Consider the following 22,350-nt stretch of genomic DNA (forward strand, 5'->3'; position numbering starts at 1 on the left):
TTTGTGGTGAACACCAACTAAAGTATTCACCCACTTAAGGTACCAACGAGGCTAGGCCTAGCTGGGTGGGTCGACATGTGAAGACAAGGACTCAAATGAGAGAAGAATCTTCCCCTTTTGCTTCGTCACTTGTGATGGACCATAAGGTCGTGAATACCCCCGCCACGTGGTTATAGCCTCACTTCATCTCACATTGAATAAGCTCAAGGAAAATGTCGTGGACCGAGTGTAGAGTTCCCGCGGACGCTAACCCTAAGTCCTGGACACAGCTACTAGACCCCCTTGGTGACTCTAACGTAGGACTGTGCTTGCTTAATGAGCGAGACCAAACCTACGAGAACACACAGTCGTGTCACCCTTTTTAGGCATAAGATACATTCATATTTGTTCAAATTAAAGTCACTTAATATGAGACGGAGGGATTATATTATACATACTCTTCTAATCAGATCGGCATTTAAAATCAGAACCTGACTTTGTGAGCAACTGTTGATTAACAACACAAGCATCTGACCCAGCAAAAGAAAAACACCAACTTCTGCACAAGAGAGAACAATTACACTGTAGGAACTCTATACTCTTTTTACTCGCTTTCCTTCTCTTTGCAAAGTTGCATCTTTTATGCTTCCTAAGGAAATGGAAAAGGAGGATAGAGCTCCTGGTAAAATCTCCAGTGTAAACTCCCTCTCCCTCATCTAATTCTTTTTGTTTGAGGGTTAAAGGCTGTATGCAAAATGCCTACAGTCATAAATTAAATAAAGAGTAACTGTACAATGAAAATGAAAAGAAATGAAGAAAGAACTATCTGAAACTAGCTAGCCATGAGGCCAAGTTGGAGTATTTTTTTTCCTTTTAGCTCTTTGGAAGACCAAATTCATCTCCTCTTTGAAATTTGCCTGCATCTGTAGAGGCTGGGAGTTGGTTGGTTGAAGATGAGAGGTGAGCAAGGGAATACCCTCGTCTAATTCTCAGTGTGATAAGAAGCTCGAGAAACAAAACACAGTACATGTCGCAGAACAAAGTGTAATGTAATGAGATGGTTACACTGGGAGGAATGTTTCATAGATATGTGGAACCAACGCAGGCAAATGGGTGGTATCACTTGGTTCTTCAACTCATTCATCTAACCATTCTCTTCTCCGAGCATTGTGTTCTCCGGCCAAACTTGGCCATCTCCGTAAACATAGAACCATTTCATTTGATTCTACTTGGTCCTGCCAACCAAAAACACCCTAAACCCTAATGCTCCTTTTGTTCCAGTTAATTTGCACAAAATTTCTAAATGCAGGGGAAGATTTCAGTTAATCAGTTTTTTTTTCTCAACCACTGTTCTAAATCGTGTCTATGTGGCTGGACATAATGAAAGGATGACATTGCCATTCCTTATTACACTACTATTATTAACTTTGTGTCCTATGAAAAAATAAACTAGTCCCAAATTATCGACTGATGGCTGATGTTGCACATTGTGTCGTCTGCACGTCCGAAAATGGGCTGGCTGGTATGAAGTTGACAGCCAGTTAACACAAGAAGAAACCAATGTGCATTCCAGCTTCTCCTATTCTTCAGTTACAACGCCGATATCTCGGTGATAACCTGAGCTTTGTCAGCTTCGAACTGCTTATCCTCTGCAGAGCACGATAAATTATCTTACATAATCGATCTTGCTTTATTGTGAATATAAATGAACAATTTACCTTTGTCTAGAGTGAAGTCTGCTAAGAACCTAAGGAGCTTGTTTTTGTTAGTGGCAAGTATGCCAACGATCTCAGGTGGCTTGTTCTGATTGGCAGCAAACAACTAGTGACAGATAAAAAGATGTTTAGCTTAACTGAAAGTAGAAAAAGCATGTCTATCTTTGATAATAAATTAACTGATGAAAATAAAGGTAAGGTCTCAAAAGATAAGTGGACTTGATACTGAACTTTGAAGACATGAAAGGCCTCCACTTGAATTGCCTTGCTTTGTCCCTGGTCATGTAGCAGGACAACAAGCTAAAGAGTCAGCATAGCTGTTAAGGAGTACATATGGTTTTGTTTGGTTAGGCTTAAATGTGGTTTTTTACTTTTGGCTTATAAGCCACAAAAACACCTATTTAGGTGCTTTCAGCTTTGAGTTTTGGCTTTTGTCTTGATATTGTCAGATGATGGTATAAACAAAAAGCCAAAGGTCTAACCAAACGGGGCCATGGAGTCTCCAACAAATGCAAATAAGCTCACACAAAGACAGTGTGTGGCTTTTGTTGAGTAACATATTTAAAAAGTATGAATATCTCACCCTCAGAAGATTCATTAGAATTATTAGGTGCTCCTTTGAGCTAACATACCACACCATCACTGTCATGTTTGACCTCTCCATTAGAATATCTCCCAAGAGCTGAAAGACATAGGACATGCCTAGGACAACTCAGACAAGATCGACAAATCATCTAAGAGTTGAGATTGTAGAGTCAAATATTTTTACAGGAAACATAAAGTTCAAAGAATGTTCCATGAATTTTATGTTTAGCGGGCTAAACAGAAATAAGTAACAACAGAGGATTACAGGGAGAATAGACTCATATACCTGAATAGCTTGCCTTCGGATAATGTAGTTGGAAGATGATAACAGTTTTGAGTTAAATTCTGCAAAGAACTGATACACGAAGTGCATTTAGAAATCCCAATGGAGTAGCTATAACAAAGGTTAATATGCATATCCAACTGTACTGTGAATCGCTCTAAAAGATTTAAAGAGAATAAGTAGTGTTAATTTCCAAATACACACACGCACAACGCCACGCCAAACCTTATTTGGGACATGGTTAATCTATGTTACATACCGTATTGTTCTTTAACCTCAAACAAAAAATGAAATGGTTTAACACACACAGTTCAAGAGATCTAAAAAACATGACCATTGTAGTAAGTCTACATGGACCATTAATTAGATATCTCTATATTTGACTGACCGCAAGTAATTTGCTAGTACTCAGTAACTCTTTATGTTCTAATGCACTTGACTTGAGTTACAACTATGTAGGAAATATAATGAGCAAATGTGGACTTGAATACCCAAATAATAAACCAGAAAAACTTACCCAATCATAATTCCTGGAAAAAAACTCAGCAACACTTGATTTATGCCTTGTCAAGAGTTCCTGTTACAAGTCAAATAAAAAACAATATCCAACAGCTAGAAAACAGCAGCCTGAGATTTAAGGAGATAATAAAAAATTCTACTTCAATAATTTCTCACAACTCTTTCTATGTGCTCCCTCCTATCCATAATAAGTGTCGGGGATTTACTACAAAGTTGTACTAGCTTTGTACTAAATCCCCGACACTTATTATGGATCGTAGGGAGTAGTAAATACAAAAGGAAGACTAAAACCAATTATTTATGTATAACGTGCATGATGGTCCTCTTTGTACTCTCTCATTAGGAAGGTGAAGTTTAAAAAGCATCTTCTAACCTTAAAAGTCCTGAAGGCATCCGATGCTATGTTGAAGTCTGGAAACTGTATATATTCGAAAAAATTCTTCATATGCTCAGAGTCTAGTACATACCTATAACATTAATGAAAATATTTTCTTACTTAAATGTCCAAAACAAGAATAGTCCAAACCTAATTTTTTTTGGCACTAATTCACAAATAAAACACAACAAACGATTTGGATAATGAATGTCTACTGCAATATGTAAGAAAAGGTATGGCTTACGAATAAACCTCTAACATTCAGGCTACAAGAGAATAAGCTGATTTTGATTAATGCATTTGTAGGACTTTGGACCTGGAACATTTGTATGAGACCCGAGTTGAACTACACAACCATAAAACCTGATGTCTCGGAAAATGAAGTCTAAAAACCAGTCAATTCTCTTTGTGGTTTTTCTGATATGACATATGATGTACTCACTCCATCCGGAAATAAGTGATGGTTATTTGTATAAGAATCTACACAAACCCATGTCACTTATTTTGGGACGGGGGGAATATAATGTTTCCCAATATGGCAAATAATGTGGTTTACAATGTGGATTTTTGATCCAAAGAAAAATCAGAAAAAAAATAGAAAACAGGAAATAAAACAAAAAGATCTTAAGAAATTCTAATTTCCTAAATTTTGAGTGTTGGGAATTGATATGATTTTTTGCATTTAATAAAGCTTTCCCTTTTTTCCGAAAAGGAGGATAACCCCCGGCCTCTGCTTCGGTTGATGCACACGGCCATATATCATTAAAAAGCAGGCAAAGCCAAAGTCGATCCAGAAAAAAGAAAAACCCGAGGATGTAGACCTCACGACAGTAACTCCACCAGAGTACCACTCTATGGTAAAATGCTGAAACAAATGAAAATACACTGCTCGTAGGCAAAGCCTTCAAGAAGGGATCACAAAGCTTTCCCTATACTGAGCTTTTGGAGAAATCACACCCCTAGCACATATAACGGTTGAAACAAAATATAATAAATTATTTTTTTGACCGAATATAATAAATTATTTTGACTGTAAATTTCTAAAGTTCAGCATAATTTTTGTAATATAGTTCAATACTTTTCTAAGCTCACATTTTATTAAATTGTCCACATTGACAGCACATCACATGACACTGGAAAAACCACCCATGCCATATGCAATGTCAGCACCCTCGAAACCGCCTGTTTCAAAGTGATCTTGTTTTGAATGTTCGGGACCCTGATGTCTGGTTTTATAGTTGAAGATTTAACTCCAATCTCGTAGAAAAGTTCATGGTCTAAAATGTATCATTTCCTTACTGTCATTATTCGCGTAAGATTACGGTCATACCGAGCTGCAACTTGGTGGCATATGCAGTCCCTCAACATAGTGCTATAATGTATTGCAATCTCCATGTTTTCATACCTGCACACAGACGTGAGACGTCAATTGCATAAAATTAGGTGGTTACTTCTTAATAAGAAATAACCACACAGAGTAAATGATGTCAAAATATAGGTTCCTAAATTAATAAGGAACCAAGTTACCAAGAACTTGTATAGTTTGAATCATTACAGATGATAATACGTGAAAAGGAAATCAACCAGCACAAAAATAGCTTGGGGTGAAACACAAATAGAAACTGATGGGTTGAACAGTTACTCACCCAGACATTAAAATATCCAGAAGATCTTGGTTCGCTTCCAAGTAATCAGAGGCAACCATTCTTGAATCAACCTTGCGCCTTTGTAAGTTTGCAATAACTTGAGTAACATCCTTTTGAGCCTAAACAAAATGAATGAAAATGAAACAGATCTCCTTAAACTAGCATGTGGTGACAATCATAAAACTATGGAGTTACCTACATACATAAGATATTTGCTATTGGTGCAGTTGTCTATAAAAGTTACATCAACAATAATTTCAAATAAATAAATATAGAAGGAATCCATTGACATACTTCTAAGTCCAAATAAGGAAGGCAGATTATTATTAGACGCATGGTATTGGTATTCTCTTTGAAGAACTCCTTGGTCAACTGTGTGCAAGCTTCAGCTATAGGATCTCCATCGCCGTTGCCATATAGAATGCATTTCATATCTCTGATGGTTTTGCTTAGCTCAGCTATCTGCAAGACAGTTCACCTCTGGAATAAATATTTATACACAAGAGTTTTGGTACAATATAAAAATTCACTGATAAGCAAATAAAAAAATTAAGTTCATTTTATTTTATTAAATACAACAGTCAATCTCTTACTCCCTCCTTTTCACAAAAAATGACATGCACAAATTTCGATATTTTACTTTGACCAACAATTAGACTAATAATTTTAAAGTTATGTGCTACAAAAATTTAGTACAATAAGTTTGTATTTCAAAAACGTTTCCGACGGTATAAAATTTATAACATATAATCACTAAATCAGCAACACTTATTATGGACCAGAGGGAGTACATATTGGTCTAATCGTTAATCAAAGTTCGAACTCAAAATGCGTGCGCGTCATTTTTTGTGAAAAGGAGGGAGTATTATTAATCAGTTCTGCTGCACGGATTTAAGCAATTGTGTTGTTACTCGCATAACAACTACTCCCTCCATTCCAAAATACACCTCATATAGATTTGTGCACTTGGACCAAGCCAGCCCTCGTTTCTAGTGTTAAACCACTCATATGGGGTTAATAATAAATGGATGTGAGTAGTTATTGGCCTGATGCGGGTACCATGAGAAAAATGAGGTGTATTGTGGAACAAATGAGAAAAATCTATACACGTTGTAATTTGGAATAGAGGGAGTACTATGCACTGGGAGGACTGACAAAAGACAGCATGATAAATAACAAGTTGCATATGATTATAATAAATTCAAGCAAAAATTAACTGAACACAATCGTATACAAAATATTTCTAATGGGTCATGTAAAATCCATGCAAATTTATTAGGTACTTAAACTTTAAACATTTGTTCTATGGAGGTACTCAATACTACTAATTTGGCGTGTGCAATGTACAATTTACAATATTTATTTTGCCGTTTAAACATTCATCAAAGCGAGCCGTCTCTGTCAGTTATTGGCATGGGGTATTTATAGCTACTAGGAGGCCAAGGGAGTTGGTGTGGAGAAAGAAAATAGATCAAAGAATTAATTAACCCACTCAAGTTCATATTTCTCTCCCTTAACTCTCTTAAATATGTGTAGCATAATTTGCAAAGGACCAGCTTGATGTTTAGCCATCAGATCATTTGGATTGCACAAAACTGGTAAGTTCTAGTGACTAGCAATCTTGTACTCCCTCCGTCCAGAAATAAGCGATGTGGATTTATATAAGAATTTATACAAATCCATGTCATTTATTTTGGGACGGAGGGAGTACATGCTTAATGAAAATATCACACAACTTATAGGTTGTGAAATATATACACACCGGCATATTCAACTCAAATGAACGGTGCATATAGCACAAAATATCTATTCACATCAAGTTAGATGATCTTGATTATTTGAAACAAACACAACGCTTTCTTTTATTTGGTATTTATAAGTGTAGAGTTGAGTGACCTTCACTAAAGTTAGTATGGGATCCTGAAACGAGTTTGAGCGGGTGTCACATTAGTTTTTCTGAACACCATTACACACACATTTTTATGAGTTATGCTAAAACAAAAGGTGGCAATAGAATACTAAAGTGTCTCATTCTAATTTTATGCCGTAAAATACTAAAACTTGCTAAACAAATACCCAACTAAAACAAGTAAAAGATAACATGATGACTTGATTATTTTGTGCAAACTTCGTCATATAACCCAATCTAAAATATAATAAAGTTCTCAAAAAATTGAAGCAAACAAAAATGAAGAAACTTTTGAAATATATATACCCAAATATGAAGTAACGTTAACAGAGCCATGAATAAAAATCATTTATTCAAATAAGACTGAAGATGAAACAGAAACAAAATATCAACAAAAAATACACAAGAAAAAAGCATCACCTTGTGATCGCACTTTGCTTCACATTTTCCGCTGCCGCTACTAGCTTCTTGATTCTCAGTGATGTAGACAAGAATCTCCCTTGCATGTTGTACCACCTCTGCTGGCCCCTTCACCCTCGACCGGAAAAGTCCGCCACCCCTCCTCCCTGCACCACTTCCTGAAGCCGTCACCGATGCAGCCACGGCCGCAGCCACACACGGCCACAGGCACCCTGTCATCCTATCTGCAACCAACTAGACTCTGTCTCCTTCTATCTCTTGCAAGTTTTTGGTATCCGGCAACAAATATTCAGCGGTGGTGTTGGCTCCATCGGACATGTCTATGCGCGATAGTTGTGATCCAGGGCTGCTAATTCCTAATGGTTTTGTTATTGCTGCTTTCTTCTTGCATACTTTACCGCTTCTCCGGTACCCAAGGTGGATATTAGATTTGACCAAAATTAGTTGTGAGGTTAGGAACAATTGGATAGTTTATTAGAATTAGGAAGATGTGGAGGTTGTGAATCGACTAGTGGTTCAGCATACACCTCCTTATTAGCTTTTCTTGTTGGCCACTTGCTATTTTTGTTACCTTTCTATATTTGCTACGGTTCTTTCCAAACCTTTTGCATGAGACATTGCCATTGACCATAACGAGTGGTTGTTGTGATGCTAATCGTTCGATACTTTTTATCTTCTTATTCCATGTTTTGTTGCTAGATTAAAATGATTATACAAGGAACTGACTGGGATTTGAATTACTTTTTATCTTCTTATTCCATGTTTTCTTGCTAGCTTAAAATGATTATACAAGTAACTGAACGGGATTTGAATCAAGTGCAAAAGAGAAGGAAGGAATCGCACTGGATCTCCCTGGACCTGCTCAAAGCGACCGGAGGGGTCTAAATCAAACCCGGCCATTCCACATACATAGCGGTGCATGATGTTCGCTCGCATATATCTCTCCATACACGTATCTCTGCATACGCACACCTTGTTAGGTTCCATAACTTCCATGATGTGTTTATCGTGAATTTGTTCTCTAGTCAAGTCATATGTTTGTGACAGCGATAATGGAGAAGGACCAAATATGGCTTGAGGCGTTTTCTTTGTTTTCGTAAGCCGGTGAGCTCAGCTTTCATGTTTGGCATCTTTTCAATAAACTTATGCTTGTGTGCATAAAAAAAAGAGAATGCAAAGACAGAGACTGACTTTTTCTAAGAGTTAAATACGGAGTAAGAAAGACGCCATTTAGAAAAGCCCGCAGCTTTCAAACCCAACTACACATTTGGCCAGTGTGGAAACTTTAGATGCAGTCGGTTACTCGCCGTCTCGCTCACATCCAGTTACACACTTACACCGGTGAATTTACTTGTCTCATCAACCTTCTCCACACAGACAAAAGAATTCCAAAGGCCGGGAATTCAAAATGTTCAGGTTTACAAGGTACCACCTCCATTCTGGTTTACAAGACCCATGCCAATTCTTAGATCATCAATTTGATAAACTAAATATGTATTATATTGCAGAAAAAGCATACATCTAGATTCGTATTCAAAAGAACTTTTCAATGATATAACTTTTTGTGATATTTCTTTTTTAGTCGACGTATCTTCATTTGTAGAAAGAAAATACATCTAATTGTTACTCGGCGCCTCTCCACATTTGCCCTGGGAGTCTATTAGAGGTGTGCATAAAAGAAGAGCTACTACTGAAAAGCTTGGCAGTTGTCCAATTTCTCCATTCTTCGGTGATCGCTGCAAGAAGCTCATTTATATTTGGGCTTTTGTTGTCAAATACTATGCCATCCCTGTGCTTCCATATCATCCAGCAAATCAGGTTAACGGCAGTGGCGAGCTCCTTCCTGTCATTGCCTGCGATCTGTAGATCAGTCCACCATTCAGCCAACCTAGATCCACAGTTGGGGTCCATTGCACCTTGTTCCAAGTGTCGAAGATGTTGACCCAAACATCCCTGGCGAAAGAACAGCCCAGCAACAGATGGTTGATAGTTTCAGGTTCCTGTTCGCAGAAAGGGCAAGCCTCCGGGTGATCCATACCGTGCCTCTCAAGTCTGTCAGCACTCCAGCACCGTAGCCGACGGACAAGCCACATTAAAATCTTGCATTTAGTGGGAGCTTTGGATTTCCAAACGAGGCCCAAACTTGGCATGGTTTCCCTTCCGCCAAGGAGAGCGTTATAAGTTGATTTCGACGAGAATTGCCCTGATTCTGACCAACACCAAAAGAAGTTGTCGTCCCCTTCAGTCAAAGTGTAGTTGTCCACGCATTCCCATAGAAGGATGAACTCCTGCCAGTGTTCTGCAACTACGTTCAGACGTTCAGATCGAGCAATCTAGGCCAGCGATGATTGTGAAGCGCCTCCGCCACTGAAAGATGAAGATCGCCCCTTGGCGCAGCAGCACAGATATTGGGAGCCGCATCTTTCAGTCGGGAGGCGAACACCCATGGATCGGTCCAGAAAGCAGTGGACTGACCATTGGCGTTGCAATCCAAATGGCTTTGGCTACAGCGAACGGATCTGGATTGTCCCTGGCAGGACCTGACATTGGACATCTCTCAGACCTCCATCGACTTATTTGAAGCTGCTACTTCGGCCAAATTGGTGATTTAGGAATATGCGCTAGCCTTATAAACCCGAATGGAAGTTTTAAATCTTGAATCGGACGTGGATTTTTGACTCCCGGGATCCAGTGCTCCCTATAGTTCAAACTTCATGAAAATCAGTTTCAAAAAATCTGATTTTTTTTTTTGTAGTGTTAGTACAGACGTATACTACATGTCTGTGCATTTTCGTGTAAAGATATATTGATTTGTGGTCTGTACAAAAATAACAAATCTGGGGAGGTACGATAGCGCTATTATACATCTCCGGATTTGTTATTTTTGCACAGACCACAAATCAATATATCTTTACACGAAAATGTACAGATATGTAGTATATGTCTATACTAACACTACAAAAAAAATTCAGATTTTTTTGAAACTGATTTTCATGAAGTTTGAACTATAGGGAGCACTGGATCTCGGGAGCCAAAGTGGGTTTCCGATCTTGAATCACCGATGATAGATTGTAGTCCAAACTTTCCATCACGTTCTTTCGAACAGCAGAGCCCCTTTGCGGGATTACGTTATCCATCATCACCTTCTCAGTCGCCATGTTACCATACAAAGCCGCTTCAGCTTCGGCTAGAAGAGGACACACATGAAATCAGAGAGATGGCCATCACCAGATGCAATCGTGTCCCAAAAACTCACGAAGAACAGCTCCCCACACACCACGTTCTACCAGAAAAGAACCATCAACTTTGTCTTTACTTCTCTCAGTTTCTGCCACTGATGGAGGGAGGCTACAATGCAAACTGAAACCAGCCCCTGACCAATGTTATACTGTATTCAGTAAGCTTGCCGTTTGATAATGAAAGCTAGATCATCAACACATTTTGCTTTATCACCTGTAAGTTGATAAACCTGAGGCTGCTGAATGAATGAATCACACGCCTCCAGGCAGTCGGGGTCGCCGGAGATCTGAATTCTCCCAGCCACTTGCCAAAGCTCAAGGTACTGCAACAGGGGGGACGTCGGGAGGTGGCCCTAGATGTTCTGCACCAAGCTGTGCGCGGCAAGAACCCCCACAAGCGGTTCGTATCCTGGGCCGAACTTCATGTCCATCAAGAATGTTCTTAGAAACCCCACCTGCATGGACTAATTGATCAGCACAAGTAGTTTTTTTCCTCTAAGCATCACTATTTTTCTATTTGGGCATGTAATGGTCTCTATCCTTATCTATGGATTGCATTTTAAACATGAAGGAAAGAGAGAACATGCATGAAATAACAAGAGAATGCTTGTTCGAGAACTAGTTTTTCTAAAAGCAAGCCTACTAAGCTGTTGGAGCAGGTGCCGCCCCTGCTCCCACTAAATGATGTATAATCAGCCTTTTAGCTAGTAGGGCGGCTACTTCTTACCGTGAGTAAATTTCAAACAGAAAAACTCCCTAATGGTCTTAGTTGCAGAAACCCCTACTTGTTCTTGTGTCCCTACAATTGTTTATACATTTGTTTGAATTCCAAATTATTTATCTGCCAAAAGCATGAGCTGGCACACACGAATAGCCAAATACATCAAAAATAAAATTCTAGAAAGAGTGAAATTAATCAACAATGTGGTGCCAATAAAGGTCAGATCCTTTTTTTTGTTTAAATTAAGTATCAGATATGCTAATCTAAATAGTACAACGAACTAAGGGTAGCCAGAAACTGTTGGGTGCACCAGTTTATAATCTCAACTATGCTGGTGGTTAAATATGTAACAGATCCTATTGATTGAAATAATGACACACCACACCCACATGAAAATCTTCTGGCTGAACATATATCTATTATATAATGTATCTAATTTTTTTTATAAAATATAGAATGAATCAGGGATAATAGAAAGAACATTCTTTAACAGGGAACTTCACACATAAAATTGGGAACGAAATGTCTTGGTAAACAAGAACTATGTATTTTGCTACTTAGCAATCAAAGAAGTAGGCTATTGTTCTTCACTGTGTAGTGACTGTTGCAAAACCGTGGATTTGTTCAGCCATGGAGTTTTGACTGTTCGATTCTAGCAATATCAACAATATTTTACCTGCTCTTTATAAATCACTTCAGCATCGTACAATATAAATTCCCATGAAAGGTCAAGTCTCCTGTATGTTTATGTACATAACACCAATTTTCCATTGCATTTGCATCGTATCCCTGCTCATGTATTTGTCAAAGAATCAAATGACATAAATAACATAGTTTTTACTAACAAATGATCTGACAGTGTTGATATCAACTGTTTGAGAAGCAATCCACTTACATCCTCTTTCTGGGTTCCTACAGCATGGTCAAAGTAACATCGGATAATCTTGTCCTGCCAATTGTAGTTGGTACATACCAACCCCTTACAATCACCATAAGTGCACATATGATCGTTCACTTTGAACTCCATGCAGACACCATCAAGCATCCACACTCTCGAGTGATGAAATAGTAACTGTTCGATATCTGGTTCTGTGGTCATGACTCATGACATTTTTCAAATCCAAAACATCAGAAAATCCCCCTCTGAAACCATAGCCCATGTTATTGTCAAAAAGATAAGTGCCTTATGACAATAGAAGCCAAATAGCTAATTAAACCTTGCAATATTGTATTGATGTTACCATAAAGAGCACAACAAATAGAATGAGTATTCTTCTAGCCCTTGCAAGTTTTCGCCTTGCAGCAGATTCCTAATACAAGTGCATCCAATTCCAGAACTTATCATAGCCAAAAGCTATGTTAGCTATCTAGCAACCAATATCAGTTTGGTGAATGTGGATCAGCTATTGCTTTCCAGTTCATAACTTAGAAGTTGGTTAGTAACTAAAATCAAGCTATGTGGTAGTTATAAACTCTTATGCCAACTGAATAGTTCTGTTCATTGGATTAATGCCTGTGCTACTGAGAATATATGCGCATAACTTGCACAACGTGCATAACTTAAAGTCACATCGTCCTTCTAACAATGCAAAAGATTGCTAGTTTTCTGATACAACTTCTCAGCGCAATACTATTCTTTACCAGTGGGCAAGTTGGTTCCTGATTCCCAACAGTGAAAAATCTCGAATGGTTTTGGTTTCTGTTTGTATAATCCCACATATATACAGGGTCTCCAGGGACTAAAACAATTTTGAATCCCTGGTTTCAAGCCCCCTGCAATAGTTACATCATGTGCAAGTAAGGATGTGCGGTCAAATAACCTCAAATGTTGTGTGCGAGAAGGTAAAACTTTTAAGGATATTTACGTACTTTTCAATAGATACTAGATGAAAAGGCAACTATTTACTTACAATTTACACCACATCTTAAAAATAATGGTTCCATCACTGCATAATGTGCCTCAAAGTGTCGTCGGGGCTGAGGACGTTCTGGAGGATCTCGCCGGACACCACGGTGCAGAACCACGAGAGGATGGAGAAGTGTTTTGCACACAGTTGAGTTGCCGAGTGTGGTCTGAGAGCCGCAATGTGGTTACCGAGACTAAACTTACCGAAGATGACATGGAAGAATTGACTCCACTGGCCATAGCTGGACTTGTGAAGGTTGAGGATGATGGGTATGTGAGTCCTAATGTTCATGAGCTGGATCAGGGAGGAGGAAATGGGGTTGGTGGCGACCTGCGCACCAAGGTGCCCTAGGTGACTGAAAGCTTGGAGGAGGTGGTGCTCATGGTGGGGAGTAGGATGGCAACGGAAGATTGAGGAAGGTTAGGACCAGAAAGAGTCGGATACCACTATATTTATCGTTAGTCTGTAATTACACATGTAAAGAACATACGTGTGCATATTGAAGTAAGACATAATCTAGCTGTAGACACACTGGGACGGAGCCACTGCCTGGCGTCCCCGGGTGGCTTCCTGGGCTTGACTGAAAATTTTCTACTAATTATTATAGTTATCTGAAGGCTAGGAGATATATTTTTTCTTAAGCCAAATAATGATTTGTATAGGTTTTGCCCGGGCTGCTCAAGCATGGCTCTGCCACTGAGTAGACACAAAAAGGACGGCAAATCCCAACGTGCATGTGCTCGGTATGGCATGCACTAATGATAAGGGCATCACGAAGCATAGTTCTAATTAACATTCTTGAAAGTAGTTTTTACTCTGTTTGATACCAGTTCATATGTTGGAATTGTGTATCACATCGTTAGCTAGCTATTAGGGTTGTTGCTACCGTGTTGTTAAGATTGTAACCACATTTTGTAATCTCCTAGCCAGTTGATGGCTACTATAAGAGGAAATTACACTGCAGGTCCATGAACTTGGCAGCGATGTTCATTCATCCATTAACTTGAGAACTGTTTAAATGACTCACTTAACTTGGCAGCTTTGTTCATTTTAGTCCAAATGGCCAAAATCAGGTGAAATTTGGCCACGTTGGCATGTGTCGTGGACCTGGCCGGAGTGTGAGGGGGCTTTTCACAATTTTCTGGTTATGCACCTTTTCTGCTTAACCCCCTCAAATCTCCAGAATGAGGAGACGCTGCCCTCGCCGGTGAACCCACTTCGGGCCGGCATACGCGGCGTCCACGCGAATGGCTCCGTCGATGGGTTCGGCGGTGGCTACTCGAACAGCCAGATCCACATCGCATGCCATCATGACCGAATTTCGCCCGAATCTGGCCACTTGGACTAAATTGAGCAAAGCTGTCAAGTTTAGTGAGTCATTTGAGGAGTTTTCAAGTTAATGGATGAAACTGAACATCGTTGCCAAGTTCATGGATCCGCAGTGTAATTTCCTCCTACTATAAATATATCACAAGTGGCCTTAAAGGATAGTTGCAGCACCATCACAGATGATTGAAGTGAAGAGGATGAAGGATGATGGTGCCGTGGACTCCGCAGACAGGGGACCTAATGTCCTTTCTATAGAGAGCCCTAACAGTCATATCAAGTTAAGAGAAAGCATTCAAATCCAACCTTATTCCTAAGGTAACTAATCTAATATATCCCTGTCTCTACTTGGTTTTGTAGCTAGGGGGCTCTCACCTTCTAAAAGATGAGCTTCACACACCCCTTCCTCTCTTTTTCTTTGGTATGTAAGTGTCTCACACACTCATACACAAAATATGAAGCTATAGTACAAACTTAGTTTTCTTACAAAGGGAATACATCCTTATATAGGCTTTCTAGGTCGGTTACTGCTCACTGACCAGTAGGTCGGTTACTGTACTCCAGCCTGTAACAGCTAGAAACTATTACAAAACTGATCCTTAAGCTATTCAAAACTGACTTAAACACTACTACTCTTTCTTCTAGCAAGACTCCTACATACCCTGGATACTTCATGACTAAGCTAGCTCCATGTAGCAGCCAGCTGTATTCTCTTAGATATCAGAACAGTGCTATGATGACAAGATTACTCCTAACAATCTCCCCCTTAATCTTGTGCTATCAACTAGATCCACTAATCCAGATCACCTGGACCATGTGCTTCAACTTGTGACAGCCTCACACCACCTCATGTCTAGCATCGGCATCACACCGTGCTTGTCAGCCTCACACTGACTCACTATAAGATGGCTTCACACCAACCTTTCTACTCACAATGGCATCACACCATAGTGGTCGGCCTCACAGCGACGCCTGCGCACGGTCTCCAAAAGCATCACACCGCTGGGCGTGCACTTTCACCACCCCTCTCACAGGAGTGCTGGCTCATCGTCGTCACAGAGAGCCTTAGCAAGGAATGCTTTGTTTTTCTTCTCTGGGCACTCATAAGCATAGTGTCCAAAATTAGGACAGTTGTAGCACTTCACCTTGGACTTATCCCAACCACGTCCGTGACCATGGCCTTGACCTCCGCCACGCTCTCGTCCTCGCGACGAGTTCCCAGCCTTGTGTCTCCCCTTCCACTCTGCACGGGTCAGCAGCAAGTGCTCCTCATCGACATCACCACTTCCTCGTAGGCGCTCTTCGTGTGCCTTCAATCGCCCAATGACCTCTTCCATCGGCATGGTCTTGAGATCGCCAAATTGTTCAATGGACGAAGCAATCTGGAGAAACTTGTTGGGGACAGTGCGAAGGAACTTCTTGACGGCATACGTCTCCTCAAACTCATCACCAAGTGCTCGGATCTGGTTGACGATGGTCATCGAACGGGAGGCAAAATTTTCAATCGATTTTGACTTCTTCATGCGCAGCCCCTCGAACTCTGTCTTGAGTTTGTACCTTGCGTCCTTCACACGCTCAGCACCCATGTGCATGATCTTCAGGGCCTCCCAAGTCTCCTTGGCTGTCTCCTTTCCGTACACCAGGAAGATCATGTCCTCTAGTATCCCTTGGTAAATGGCAGCCAACGCCATTTGATCCTTACTCTCCTCCATGGGCACCTTAGGATCTTTTGGCTCGATAGCGTCCTAAATTCTTTGGGCACGCATGCACACCTTCATCTTGATGGACCATGACAAGTAGTTGCGCTTTGTGAGCATAGGGTATCGAATAGAAACAATCTCTCAATCCTTGTCCATATCTCACTCTGGCTAACACACCTGGGAGCTCTGACACCAATTGTAGCTAGGAGGCTCTCACCTTCTAAAAGATGTCTCAAGTGATACAAACTTAGTTTTCTTACAAAGGGGATACATCCTTATATAGGCTTTCTAGGTCGGTTACTGTTCACTGACCAGTAGGTCGGCTACTGTACTCCAGCCTGTAACAGCTAGAAACTATTACAAAACTGCTCCTTAAGCTATTCAAAACTGACTTGAACACTACTACTCTTACTTCTAGTGAGACTCTTACATACCCTGGATACTGAATGACTAAGCTAGCTCCATGTAACAGCCAGCTGTATTCTCTTAGATATCACAACTGTGCTATGATGACAAGATTACTCCTAACAGGCTTAAGGCCCGAGCTACTTGATCTACATGCTATTCCTTTATGGCGTGCCATCCCTAGGATGGCCTTCTTGCGTCAACTCAGGGTAGGGGCTGGATCCACACCCATGAAGCTGACTTCTGGTATGGCATAAAAACTTCAAAAGTATATTCTAACGAATGAAACCCCGTGATGTTGAAATATGGTAAGCTGACTCCTGATCTAGGCATGTAGCATTAATATAGCATTGTTCTGAATGAAGCCCACAAGCACAACGATTGACAGTTCATGCAAGTATCATGGAATATATGAATAAAAATAATCCAGGATTAGATATCAAATCGGTTTACTGCAGTGTAAAGGTAGAAAGCAAGAATCATAAAGTACTCAAAAAAAACTTACTATGTGCATAGATAGTTGTGTTCTGCTGCACGTGGAGGAACATCACTAAGGTCAAAAGGAGGAGGCTGGATATGTATTGCTGTAGGCATATTTTATTATATGCAAAAGGAGTGTATATATGTTCTTTTTTTCTTCCAAATACTCAAAACACAACAGGCACATAGCTGAAACATATGCATCGGAGTTCGGACCCCATGAACTACATTGAGGGAAACAAAACCCCAGGCTAAACCATTATCAAATCGGGACAGGAGTCTACACCACCTCATTTTTACTTGTCATTCACAAAACACCATAGAGTTCCATCAGGTTTTAACACTTGAAGTCTTGGACACAGCTGGGCCTAAACAGGACATCTGAACTGCACCCAGTATAACTTTGTACTAAATCCTAGACACTTATTATGGATCGGAGGGAGTACTCATTTAGCTATTTCCGATTATGTTAAGCCCCAAGACCCCAATAACATAAAGGATGCATGATATGTATCACGTTGTAATTTGAGGGAAATATATAGTGGTATAAAGAGAGGAACTGAGGGCTGAGAAATGTTCTCCAGATCAAACATACCTTGGAGGAAAATCTTCAAAAGGAAGTTGAATACATGCAGCACAAAAGGCATGTAGATCAAAGCGTCAAAAATCTGCAGCATTTGTCTCCTTGGAAGTACACTCGGGCTAATTTGTTTGAGACAAGGACTTGAGGACATCCGAGACTCATGCCAGCAACAGGGGTCAATTGTTTTCATCTTTCTTGTGCATAGTTTGAGCCCTTGAAACTAAGCCTTTCTGTACAAGTATATTGATATCTGGAGAAGTACTTCCATCTTTAGACAGCTCCTCAACTGCTTTATTTATTAGTCCTGCCATTTTCAAATCACCACTATGTGTGATGTCTTTTTGGAGAACTTCTTTCAAAAGCTCACATCCTTTGGTGGCATTTCCAGTTGATATCAAAAAATTTATAAAATATAAGCAGGAAAATGTATCTAACTCAAAACCTTTCGTCATCATCTCTTCATAGTAGGTCAGTGCCGTATCTACTCGAGCACGCTTGCACAATCCATTTACAAAAGCAGTATATGCTATCTTATTTGGAGCACAACCTTTATCCATCATTTTGTGCCACAAGGCTATGGCTTCATCAGGTCTTCCAGTACTGCAGAGTCCATCTATCAAGCTTGTATATGTAACTACTGTTGGAGACTCTTCTTCATCAATCATTTTATTTAAGCAGGCAATTGCTTTTTCAATATTGCCTGACTTGCACCAAACATCAATCATAAGGTTGTAGGTAACAATTGAAGGAAACAGGCCCTTCTCCAACATCTCTTCCATAACTTCTTGTGCCTCACTTAGTTTACCTGATATACGGAACCCATTTATCAAGATATTATGTGCAACCACATCAGGAAGATAATATTTGGAAGAAATGTCACGGAAAATCCCTAAAGCATTATCCACCTCACCGGTTTTACACAATCCATTCATGGCAGCAGAGTATGTCACAATGTCAGGAAGAAAACCCATTTTAAGCATTTCATCTAGAAATTGTAGGGCTTCTGTTATTCTGCCACTGATGCAAAGCTGTTGTACCATCTCTGTGCAGTTCTTTATCCATGGTCTGTGCCCATTTGTGCGCATATCCCTTAGTAAATCAAGAGCACAATTTGGATCTTTCCTCCTGCAAATGCCATAAAACAATGAATTGTACGTGAACTCTGAGGGTATCAAACCAAGATTCTTCATTAGATTAAACATTTTGTATCCTTCATCTAGCCTATCTAAACTGCATAACTCATGGATTAAATCATTAAACATCAACAGCTTTCCCTTGCAACCAATGCCAGTCATATCCTTTATGAGAGCCAAGGCATTATCCAGCTTCTTAACCTTACAAAGGCCACACACAACAATGTTAAAAGAATCAGAGTTTGGTTTAACATCCTCACTGATATCAACAACATGTGCACCAACAGTAACACCATCACTAATCCCCTGACCACCACGTATCATGGATGTGAGCAACTGATAAGCTGCTTCTGCCTGACCGTGGTTAACAAACCCTTCTAGAACCACATTGAACAATGCGATAACACCGCTAGGTTTCAACTGCCTTGCATTTTCATTTATAAACAGACCAGCAATGGCAAAATCTCCTTCACGACAGAACGCCTCGAGCATCTTCTTGAGTAAGCGGGCATCAGGAGCAACCTCACCTCTCTTCATCTCCTCAAATAATTTTACCGCTTTTCCAATTTCTTTTTTCTGGCAAAGACCCTCAATTAACACACTGTACATCGGCAAACCAGCAACAAACCCATAACTGCCCATCTTGTCAAACATCTCCATGGCTTTGTCGAGCCTGAGCTGCTTGGCAAACCCATGGACCAGCACGCTCAATGTCTTCTCACTCGGCCTCATCCCCAACAGCTCCATCCTCCCCAGGAGCTCAACCGCCCCGTCCACCTTCCCCCACTTGCTGAATGCCACTGCCAGAATCGTCAGCACGTGCTCGTCCACCCATCCCCGCTGGCTCATCCTTTCGAACACACCATTTGCGTCATCTGGACGGCCTGCATTACAGTAACACTGCAGGAGCGAGGTGAGCGTGTATTTATCAACACTCTCATCGCCGCACCTCACCACCATCTCCTGGAGCCTTGCCTCCGCGTCGTCTGCACGGCCGGCCTTGGCCAGCGTGTCAAGAAGGCAGTTGAAGGTGTAGGAGTTGGGTGTGCAGCTGAGGCACGTCCTGGCGCCGTCAAAGACGAGAAGAGCGGCGTCGGGAAGCCCTGCGGCGCCGAGGCAGCGGAGAAGGAACCCCAGGGCGCCGGGCGTCATGGGGCAGCACGCAGCGAGCGCGTCGGCGGCGAGGCGGTCCAGGTGAGCGGCCTGGTGGCGCGGCAGGAGTGAGGCCATGGCGTTGAACGTGTAGCAGGAGTGGCGGAAGCCCGGCTGCTCGTCTGCCCATTGGAAGAAGTCGAGGGCGTGGCGCCAGGAGGGGAGACGCACGAGGACGGACTCGACGGCGGGAGCGGTGAGGTGGGCGGATAGGCGGCGGAGGCGCGCCGCGTCGCGGGTAGCGCGCGGGCGAGAGAATTCGTCGAGCAGGTGGTGGGCGAGGAAGGACGGGGACGGGGACGGGGACGCTGTCTCTGCTGCTGGTGGAGCAACGGTAGCGAAGGACTGGAAGATGGAGGTCGATGCGGTCGAGGCGGTGGCGCGGGCAAAGCGGCGGAGCGCCATTGAGACGGACGGCTTTTGAGGCGGGAGGTGGCCGGCGCCGGCACCGGGGGCTGAGCTGACTCTAGCGAGTTTGGTAGTACGTACTTTGGTTGCCCGCAGTAGGGGCGGGCATTTTAACAGAAAACCGAATTCCCACACCAAAAACCGTAACCGAAACCGATAATTTTGGTGATCAATTCGGTTTTAGAATCTGAAAAACCGAATTTTATTCGGGCAGTTCGGTTGTTATCCTCGGTTACCCGAACTAACCAAATAAACCGAAAAAAGAAAAAGGGTCAACACCCCACGTCCTGGCTAACACAGCCCAAATAAGCCAACTAGGCCCTAAGGCCAACCCATAAACGAAAATCCCCTGACTCCTCGTCCCACGAACTGTTCGATCTCCCTCACGATTCAGAACCTCTTTTCTCCAGTCGTTCTCACACCCCTACCCGCCACGAGATCTCTTCCTCCAATTCGTGGGAGTAGAGAGCGCCCGTTCCGGCCTCGGCGGAGCACCCCGATGCCTGCTCCGCTCTCATCTGCACGCTCATGTACTCCGCCATTCCTTCCCCGCGACGTAGTCTCCTGCACCCTCGTCGTCTCCTCCGCTGCAAGTCGCCACCGTGTGCCGCCCTCAGGAAGCCCCGTCGTCCGGCGGGAGCTCTCCTTTCGTCGGCGCGTTCCTCTCTGGAGCTCTCCTTGCGGCTCTATCCTTGCGGCTCTAGCAGTTCTACCGGACTTCGGTTCCGTTCGGTTAGAACCAAAAACCGAACCGAAATTTCGGTTGGAAAAGAATTCGGTTTCTAGTTTTTTAGGAACCGATCGGTCATGAATTTTCTAGAACCGAATTTTCTGAAAAACCGAGGAACCGAACCGATTTGTTCGGTTGAACCGAACGCCCACCCTAACCCACAGGCAGCGAAACAAAACTGAGCTAAAATGGATCAGAGTTTCTTTCAAAAGTACAGTACAAAAGAAAAAGTAGGCTCAAAATCATACATCTCGGTTGATTAAAGGACAACCGATTAAAAACCTTGATAATGAGACAGGCCACGTAGATAAACTATGTCACAAGGCAGCGACCAAACATCAGCATCCCAACATAGTCCATAGGAAATTAGTGACAACGCTTAGGTGTATATTTGAGGACAGCATTACCTTAGAAAAATCACTGAAAATAATGATATAAACACACGAAAATGGAATACATTGTCATCCCCCCCATGGATACCAGGATCCCGCGAGTCCGTGAAGCGTGCGACTTTATGCCGTCCCGTGGATACCACAGGGTCACATGTCTGCAAAATGCCAGTAACCGATGGGCCCGCCCCACAATGTGAGTATGCACTACCCGGCAAGACCTTCGACCCCGAGTATGGATACGTAAGCGATGACATATGCCTAGTCGCAGTGATGTAGCCCCGGCCGTCGCGGGGTGACAAGACGTGACAATGCAGCGCCGTATTCGTGAGTTTATAAAAGTGCTTGTGGTCTACCATCACACGTGTGATGGTGTCCATAGTGGAGCTACGCGGTGGATACGACCGGTCCATCACCCAACTACGACTAGACAATGTGACATTCGTGCGGAGCAGTGGCAAAAGTACACGAACAAGACCGAGCGGTTGCTAGTTCACTTTACATGACATATCATCGTTTGTTGTGCAGGCACTCTAGTAACCCCTTGATAGTATGAAAAGATATGACTAAAATGTAGCCGTGGTCACTCTACTTGATCCGTATTCTCAATTTAGTCACTGTATTTTGAAAATCGAAAGGTATGGTCACTGAACTTGACGAAATATCTCACATACAGTTACCGATACGGTATTCCTACGTATTCATACGTCTCACGTGACAGCCGGGCATGGCGATTTTGCAATTC

At 41.8% G+C, this 22,350-nt stretch overlaps 2 protein-coding genes across 4 annotated transcripts; both read right to left on the reverse strand.

The window, feature by feature from the left end:
• Positions 1–989: 989 nt before the first annotated feature.
• LOC100830421 (putative MO25-like protein At5g47540) lies at positions 990–7,852 on the reverse strand. The gene is made up of 11 exons (XM_003568642.3): positions 7,433–7,852; positions 5,398–5,565; positions 5,104–5,222; positions 4,788–4,862; positions 3,455–3,548; positions 3,080–3,139; positions 2,566–2,634; positions 2,278–2,376; positions 1,926–1,970; positions 1,698–1,800; positions 990–1,628 (listed from the first exon to the last, which is right to left on the reverse strand). Exons 1-11 carry the CDS (start codon positions 7,649–7,651, stop codon positions 1,570–1,572), a joined length of 1,110 nt encoding a protein of 369 aa, XP_003568690.1. The 5' UTR covers positions 7,652–7,852; the 3' UTR covers positions 990–1,569.
• A 1,057-nt stretch (positions 7,853–8,909) lies between these two features.
• LOC100843958 (putative pentatricopeptide repeat-containing protein At5g08310, mitochondrial) lies at positions 8,910–21,198 on the reverse strand. 3 transcript variants are annotated; one of them, XM_014897995.2, is made up of 5 exons: positions 17,806–21,198; positions 12,288–12,535; positions 12,069–12,181; positions 10,886–11,126; positions 8,910–10,792 (listed from the first exon to the last, which is right to left on the reverse strand). In XM_014897995.2, exon 1 carries the CDS (start codon positions 20,481–20,483, stop codon positions 17,970–17,972), a length of 2,514 nt encoding a protein of 837 aa, XP_014753481.1. In that variant the 5' UTR covers positions 20,484–21,198; the 3' UTR covers positions 8,910–10,792; positions 10,886–11,126; positions 12,069–12,181; positions 12,288–12,535; positions 17,806–17,969. The 3 variants fall into 3 exon arrangements, with proteins under 3 accessions (XP_014753481.1, XP_003566393.1, XP_024315835.1); XM_003566345.4 differs by having other exon boundaries at positions 8,910–10,805; XM_024460067.1 differs by having other exon boundaries at positions 8,910–10,805; positions 12,288–13,165.
• Between the last annotated feature and the right edge of the window lie 1,152 nt (positions 21,199–22,350).

Source organism: Brachypodium distachyon, chromosome 2 (assembly GCF_000005505.3).
Source record: "Brachypodium distachyon strain Bd21 chromosome 2, Brachypodium_distachyon_v3.0, whole genome shotgun sequence".
Lineage (NCBI taxonomy): Eukaryota > Viridiplantae > Streptophyta > Magnoliopsida > Poales > Poaceae > Brachypodium > Brachypodium distachyon.